Source organism: Urocitellus parryii, chromosome 5 (assembly GCF_045843805.1).
Source record: "Urocitellus parryii isolate mUroPar1 chromosome 5, mUroPar1.hap1, whole genome shotgun sequence".
Taxonomy (NCBI): domain Eukaryota; kingdom Metazoa; phylum Chordata; class Mammalia; order Rodentia; family Sciuridae; genus Urocitellus; species Urocitellus parryii.
Window position 1 is genome coordinate 19,821,468 of NC_135535.1, and position 8,589 is coordinate 19,830,056.

Genomic DNA, 8,589 nt, shown 5'->3' on the forward strand with positions numbered 1-8,589 from the left:
AAAAAGCTAGTTTGGTAGAAATTCACACAATTTTTAAAGAGTATTTTGTCTCAGAAAGTTGAAGCTTTATAAGAGTCTCTGCATTATGAAATGAATAATGGTTTGTTGAGTGTCTGAGAAAAAAAAAAGAAAGATCAGCTTTTGGTTCTTGACATTTGTTGCTACCACAAATGTCCTCCAAAAGAGCTGTAGATGACTAGGTCCTATTTGCCTTTTTGAGGAGGAGATGGGGAGAATAACATACTATTTTTCTTCCTACAGAAGTATCTCTTCTTACCATAGGTTATCCACCTTCCTTTTTTGGAGAGGCTTTCTCTCTCTCTCTCTCTCTCTCTTCCAGCCCCCTCCCCTATTCAGTGAATATTAATTGGCTGAACACTATCTTGGGAGTAGAGCTCTGGATATTTCTGCCCTCATGAGTTTTATAATTTTGTGGATCCTTGATCAAGGGTGTTAGCTATTCATTGCTGTGAACAAAGTGTCTGACAAAAATAACTTAGAGGAGGAAAAGTCTATTTTGGCTCACAGTTTCAGGGGTTCAGTCCATGGATGGCTGATTCCATTCCTCTGGGCCCAAGGTGAGGCAAAGTTCCATGGCAGAAATGTGTGGCAGAAGAGCCATTCTGTTCATGGAAGCCAGGAAGCAGAATAGGAAGGGACTGTAGGGCATTTAAACTTTTCTGGAGCACACCTACTTCCTCTAGGCAAGGCCTGCCTGCCTAATCACTCATTTAATTCATTCAAACTGGAGTGGACTGATTAGGTTATATTTCTCATAATATAATTATCTCACCTCTGAATATTCCTGCATCAATACAGGTGCTTTGGGGGGACACCTTATATCCAAAATATAACATCAAGCCATGTATCCCACTAAGAGTAAGCTAAGTCTGGCCTGTCCACAGATGGCCACCAACTATGCTAATCTCATCTTATTAAAGAAAGACCTTATGAAAATCCTTGTCCGCAACATGAATCTCCTGATCTGATCAACAACCCTCCCACTCTCCTACCAACACACCATTCTGTTTCCTACACTGTGATTTCACTTTTGTTTTTCCCCTAACTTCAGGTGCTCCTGCCTTTCCTCTCCATGTAGTGCCTAAGGCTCAGGCCACCCTCACTGATCATGATTCCTAAATCTCACTACAGAGGGAAGGTCTTTCCAGCTCAGGGTTTACTTTTACCCTGTCATTTGGAACTGGAGCGTAAATCATTCAAGAGCTAACAGAACCACTGGATTTCTGGTGAAAAGGGGATACCTGAGTCTTATAACTTCAGAGGGCACAGCTGACCAAATTCTCACCTGTCTGTCTCCATTTACCTTTAGAAAGTCTTGGTTTTGTTGAAGGCACTATCACTGTCATTTGTAAAAACTGTTTGCTAGTTTCTCCCTAGTTGTCCTACAGCTCAGTAACAATCATGCATGTTGTTAAATGTAAAGATAAACCTGATATGCTTTTTTGCACATGTGGAGTGCCATTTGCTCAGATTAAATGAAATGCAGGTGACAATTACCTTGCAGCCAATTATGTGACTATTTTCATTTTTTGGATATGAGAAAAAGAGAAGGCCAGAGAAGAGTACTGGCCATGGGAATAGTGGAAAAAATGAAAGTATGTGACATTTGAAAAGAAAAATGTGTAGGAATTCATGATTGGTTAAAAGTGATATGGAAAAGGGAATGGGGTTACAGAGTCTACAAGGGTCTGGACTGAGGGACCAGGGGCCAATGGTACCCATGACAAAAGGCAGCAATCCTGCGAGGAAGTCGAGTTTTAGAAAGGGAGCTGGTGAATTGGGCTTGGATCATGTTGAACTTAACTTCTTAATGTTAATTCCCATTTCAAAGCACTCTGTATTTTTCTTTCAAAAGCATTTTCTTTCTCTAGGGAGCACTTTTGGGACTCTTGGCTGGATTTGCCATTTCCTTATGGGTTGGAATTGGAGCTCAACTTTATCCTCCACTTCCTGAGAGAACTCTGCCATTACCTCTTGAAACCTATGGCTGCAACAGCACGTACAATAGGACAGATTTGATGACAGCCACTGCAATGCCATTTTCTACTAGTGCTTTTCAAGTACACAACATTGAAAGGTACTAAGTTTTAAAATCTGTCTTTAAAATTTAAATGACAAATAGAGAACTCCAGTTGCTTTTTGTCTTGCCTGTAACATGGTTTTTTTTTCTGATTCTGAAATGGGTATAGCCCATGTCGCTTTCTGGCTATAACATGTTATTCAGCAATCGCAAAAGAAAAATCGATATTTTCTTTATTTGTACAACAATTTCTGTCTTATTGAAAGATCTAAAAGAGACTTGAATATTTTTCTAATAACTTTATTTTGTTTATTTTTTTTTTTTAATTTGGTGCTGAGGGTCAAACCCAGCTCCTCATATGTATGAGGCAAGCACTCTACCACTGAGCCACAACCTCAGCCCCAGACTTGAAAATTAATTTAAAAATTCTATTATGGATAAACTCTACCAAACACCATCTCTAGCTGGTTAAAGAATTATCTCTCTTTGAAAAACTTTACAATGAAAAACTCAATTATAAAAAAATTATTGTTTATGCATCTTTGAAATAGATCCTTTACTGTTGTGGTTTAGATAGTTGCCCCCCAAAAGCTCAGGTGTGAATCAGTTAAAGAAAGTTTAGAGGTGAAGTGATTAGATTATGAGAGTTTTAACCACTCAGTACATTAATCCTCTGATAGGGATTTAACTGGGTGGTGACTGTAGGCAGGTAGGATGTGGCTGGAGAAGGTGGGTCATTGGAGTGTACCTTTGGGGTATATATTTTGTCTCTGGTGAGGGCAGAAGTCTTTCTCTGCTTCCTTATAAGATGTTCTGAGCCTCTTTCCTCTGCCACACCCTTCCACCAGGATGTCCTGCCTTATCTCAGACTTAGAGTAATGAAGTTGGCCATCTATGGACTGAGACCTCTGAAACCATGAAACCAAATAAACTTTTCCTCTTCTAATTGTTTTTATCAGGTCTTTTGGTCATAGTAGCAAAAATGCTGCCTAAAATATCTACTTACTAAAGAAAGATTGTGAATCTTTAAAACACTACCAATGAGTTACAGCTGTGACCTTCTTGCTGGAGTTTTTAGTTGTGTGTGTGCATGCAGGTGTGTGTGTATTTTTTTGGGGGGGGGGTACCGGGAATTAAACTAAGAGGCACTAGTGAGCCACATCCTGAGCCCTATTTTGTATTTTACTTGGATATAAGGTCTCACTGAGTTGCTTAGCCCCTTGCGGTTGCTGAGGCTGGCTTTGAACTCGCTGCCTCCTAAGCCGCTGAGTATGTAGTATATTTTTGAGCCTATGAACACTTAATGAAATAATACACACTGTGTCTTATTTGAATAGTCAACAATGTAAGGGCAAGAATTTGTAAAAGTACAGGCTTAAAGTGCACAAATCTTGTGGATAATTTTGAGGAATGCAAAAATAAGGCCACCGTCCCCAAAGTGTTGCCACAGTGCCAGCTTGCATAAAATAACAATATTAGAGAATCATTGCTTAAGTGTCTAGATAAAGTGTCTCCTTAAAATGGACCCACTCCTGGAAGAAAGAACGTTGCCACACAGCCATTATTAGCAAAGCCGTTCTTGTCATGGAGGGAATTCAGCTATGAGAATGCTTGCTAATGGGACTACCAGGGGAGTTCAAGGCAGGGAAGCTCTTCATGTATATAGAGAAAAGGTATTTCCAGAGTCTGGGGCACATCTAGCTGTCAAAATGAGGTGCTATGTGGACAGAGGCAAAAAACTTGGGAGGCCGTCTGGACAAGGATGAAAGCACTAATGGGAGGAGCTGGGAAAATCACTAGAGTCAGAAAGAGAGTGAGACTGCGGGAAGCTAAAGAAGAGGACATCCTGAATTTCTCTTAGCATTTTCCTCAATTCTGTAAGTATCTCCTTTAGTTTAAAAGTCTAAGGCAGAATGGTCATTTGGATTACTGACACCAATAAACCAGCCAAGGCTTAATATGTGACTGGTACCATAATAATCACTTTTATATAGAGGAGGAAAAGTTTATTGGGGGCTCATGGTTTCAAAGGTCTCAGTCCACAGATGGTCGACTCTATTGCCCTGGGCCAGAGATGAGGCAGAACATCAGGGGGTAAGGGCCCAGTGAAAGAAAACTACTCAGCTCATGGTGAGGGAAGGAATCAGAGAAAAAGAGAAGAAAAGGGGCTACAGGGAAGATTGCCCTTCTAGGGCACTCCCCCAGCAACCTGCCTCCTCCAGCCATGCCTACCTGCTTACGGTTACCACCCAGTCAGTCCATTCAAATAGAATGGACTGATTAGGTTACAGCTCTCATAACTGAATCACTTCACCTCTGAACATCCCTGCATTAGCACAGTCCGGGGGGACACCTCATATCCAACCATAACCCTACTAGGTTTTACTACTAGTATTATATAAAATCATTGTGCATGCTAGGCAAGTGCTCTGCAACTGAGCTGCATCCCCAGCCCTACATGAAATCCTCAGATATACTTTTGCTATCTTTTAGGACTCCACTAATGGATAATTGGTATTCTTTATCATATCTGTACTTCAGCACTGTTGGAACTTTGACAACGGTAATTGTGGGGATGCTTATCAGTTTATCAACAGGTAATTATCTTAACATTAGTATTCGTGTATTTGCCTGTGTATCAGTTTTTCCTGTATCTGTGTTATAACTGTTAATGTTATCTTATTGTGATCTTGCTAACAACTAGTTTAATTATTTCTTCCGTTTTACTCATGGGAAATTTGAGAGCCCAGACTTGAAATCGAAAGACTATTTGTGTTTGAATTTTGGATCTTTCACTTAGTAGCTGCATGAACCTAGGCAAGTCACATAACTACCTTGAAACTTAGCTTTCTTATGTACAAAATGAGGATAATAGTTAACCAGGCTACTTCACAGATTGCTATGAGAGAAAACTAAAGTGTTTGAAGAAAACTATATAGTAGCTACTACAAAGAAAAGGATTCTGTACATTATTTTTATAGCAACCCTATGCCAGAATCTTTTCATTGTCCCATACCAGTTCTTTGTAAGCTGTAAAAAGGTATAAACATGAAGGAATAATAATTATAATCTTTATGCCTAAGCATAGTATAAAAGCTTCCAAAAAATGTTCATAGACTTTAAAAACTACATATGTTTTTTTAAAAAATCCAACTGATAATACACAGAGTATAAATTGCTATGGAGCTTTTATCCTGGAAATTTATTTTGTCTTCATTGTGTGAATTCTCTTGGCTTCCCTCCTATGTTGGGTTCGCTGGTGCTTATATCCCACTAGTTCTAATTCTTATTTACTTCCTTAATTAAATAAGCACAATAGAAGAGGTTTTGGAAACTTTGCATGTCTGAAAAAAAACCCACTAAATTGAAAATAACTCACCTGTGTTCTGAGAGAATGTCTTAATTTTCTTGTAGGTGACTGGTCTTCTGTGGCTTGCTAATGCCTCACTACTTCTGACCCTTTGCCTGTGACCCATTTTCATAACTATTCACTTGCCCTCAGCCCTCAGCAGGGCCCTTTTAATCTGAAGACCCATGTCCTTCAATTGGGGTATTTTCTTGTCTTATTTCTTTTGTAATTTCTTGCCATTTTCTGTTTTCTCTTTCTGGAAACTCCTGTTAGTCAAATGTTTGAGATGGACAATTCCTCTTATTTTCTTGTCTTTTCTCTCCAATTTTCTATCTCTGTGTCTTTTAGGTCTACTATGTGGAATTTTTTCAATTAATTTTCCAGTAATTCTCAAAGGTACACTTGTTCCAGTTTTGAGAATAGTCTGTGGGGAATGAGGCAGGCAGGAGGCTATTGCAGTAATCCAGGTGAGACATCACAGTGACTCTGGCTGGGGTGGTAGTTGGAAAGGGATGGGCTCCTTAATTCCCCGCATCCCCACCCACATGTACATCCTTAGCACCCAAATTAGGGGAAGCCTGCACTGCTTTCTTTATCAAGGTGTTATAAATACTCTGAAATCTTATACTCTGTCCAGATCTGTCTGATGTCTTGCTTGCTTTATGCTACAAAGCTGCCAATGCTGTGCCACTTTTTAAAACATACTATTGACTGTTATTTTTTGACACCTGGATAGCACTATATTTCAAACTTCTGTGACATTGTATTAATTATAAAGTTTGTTACTTCTTGTTACTCCTTGATTATTTTAAAGTATTCTCTTTCTTTTCCCAAAGTATTGTGCTTTTTCTAAGTAAAAACCACTAGCACAGTAGGTTTATTCCTTACCTCTTTTGATATTTATTAAGACATATTTTAAATTTTTCTTACTAATTACAATTATTCAGACCTGGAATAAACGTATCTCTCTTCTTATACTACTTGACCTTGAACTTTAGTCTACCCTCACTTTTAAAAAAGGAAATGGAATATCAGAATACTCCCTTTGAATATTCCCTCCCCACCTTAAATACATTGATTTTGTTCACAGAATCTCTCCTCACCTTAAATACATTGATAACTGTACACAGGTATGTATTTTATTTTAAAAGCTAATACTTTATCCAGGTGAGCAGACATCCAATAATAAAAAAATACCTTCATTAATTTCATAAATGACTTATTCCTACTCAACACCAGCAGTGAGCACCTTGGAAAAACCTGGGAACATATAATTCTAAAGTTCCTTAGGAAATATATTTTAAAACATACTGTTCATCAGTTAAATGTGGACAAATATTTTTGTAAATAGCCCACGAACCCTGGAGGCAGTGATTGTCTTACTCATCTCTGTCTCTGCAGCAGCTAGTAGAATCTTAGCACATAGTAGGTACTCAGTAATGTTGAATGGATGAATTTAAAGCTCATCTTATCTCCAAAAATATAGATTCTCATAATTAAAAGTCTAGTACTTATACCAAAGTGGTGGTTCGCACACTTTAAAGGGCATAAAAATTATCTTGGAAACTTGGCAGAAATCAGGATTCAGTGGCCCTGGCAACAGGGGTTCTAATTTGGTCAGTCCAGACTGGAGTCTGGAAATCTGCATATTAAGCACATCTACTAGATGATTTGGATAGAGATTATTTGAGAACCATAGACAGTTTTTAAATGCATCCTCTTGAGCCATAAATAAAATACCAAATAAAGAATTATTTTTCATGAAGCAAAACCTTAGGGAAGAGGATTTAAATTAAACATCAGTAATTATATCAATTTTCAGTTAATTATTCAACAGTTCATAATTTCCTGATTTCTTTTTTTTTTAAAAATATTTTTGTAGTTGTCAGTGGACTTTTATTTATTGATACTTGGTGCTGAGAATCGAATGCAGTGCCTCACACATGCTAGGCAAGCGCTCTGCCACCGAGCCACAACCCCAGTCTGTTCCTGCATTTCTTCTCACACATCAGTATTTGCAGCCATAAAATTGGGGAAAGGCAGCTCTGCTAGCTCAAGCAGAGACAGATGGTTTGATATTTTATTGGTGGATCATGAAGGATACTTTTAAGCCAGTTTTCCTGTCAGAATAGGAGCAGATGACTCTCTTGTTGAGCACTAGCTGAAGCAGTTGCCTTGATTTTAAGAGCTAGTTATCTATTTCTTTCTCTCTCCCTCTTTCCCTCCCTCTCTCTTAGCCTCTCACCTTATAAGGCCCATATTTATCACAGTGAGACACTGAAGGGGAACGGTGGGCTGAATCTTCAGCATGGTTTGAAAGTTTCTTTTTCTCTTCATGTTTTTTATGAGTCCACAGAGTTGAATGTATATAAATTAAATGCCTGTATGACGGTATATCAACGTGTAGTTATAGGTATCATTTTAGCAATGTAATCATGTTTTTTGTTTTCCCTCTAGGGGGAAGAAAACAGAACTTAGACCCCAGATTCTTACTAACCAAACAGGACTTTTTATCCAATTTTGATATTTTTAAAAAAGTAAGTTGTCTTTCATTTACCTTAAATTAGAAAATTGGGCTTTATCCCCTGAATAGAACACTAGTCCTCAGCCTCTTTTTTTTTTTTTTTTTTTAACAGAAATGGACAGGGAAGGTATTTATCTTATCCTCTGACAATTCTGTGTGTCTGTGTCATTGTGTCATCTGCTGGTTTATATCTGTTGTACATCTCTCCCTCGGTAGATTACAAAGCTGGTTTACAGAAATAGAAACCGTAGTAACAATGATTTGTCATTAAACAAATGAAGTTTCTTGTTTTTCCTAATCACCATGTCAACATTTTCTTTTAGAAGCAGCATGATATAAGCTATAAATCTCATCCAGTGGAGGATCTTGGAACTGATAATCCTGCCTTCAACCATATTGAATTGAACTTCACAGATCAGCGGGGCAAGGTCAATGGGACTCGCTTGTGAAACACCTCCAAAGCAAGAAGATTTGAAATGATGCCTCGATTCTATGTTTTCTAGGATATTTAGATCAGATTTAGATCTATCTGTCCTTCTTTTGTCGGTCAGGTTGTGGGGCAATGCATTTTTGTTAAAGAGAAGTCCTAACTTTCTTCTCTTTCCATACTGATTCATTGATGCTACTCTGGAGTCCAGAATTTCAGCATCAGCATTTCTCACTTTTATTTCAATG

The 8,589-nt window shown here is 38.2% G+C and overlaps 1 protein-coding gene across 1 annotated transcript in view; it reads left to right on the forward strand.

Moving 5' to 3' along the window:
• The window catches only part of Slc5a8 (solute carrier family 5 member 8), a 42,453-nt gene extending 34,090 nt beyond the window's left edge, over positions 1 to 8,363 (forward strand). Inside the window, exons 12-15 of the mRNA XM_026398365.2 lie at positions 1,893 to 2,098; positions 4,535 to 4,638; positions 7,848 to 7,927; positions 8,238 to 8,363. Of these exons, the coding sequence (XP_026254150.1) occupies positions 1,893 to 2,098; positions 4,535 to 4,638; positions 7,848 to 7,927; positions 8,238 to 8,363 (516 nt within the window). The remainder of the gene's footprint in view (positions 1 to 1,892; positions 2,099 to 4,534; positions 4,639 to 7,847; positions 7,928 to 8,237) is intronic.
• Positions 8,364 to 8,589: the final 226 nt, after the last annotated feature.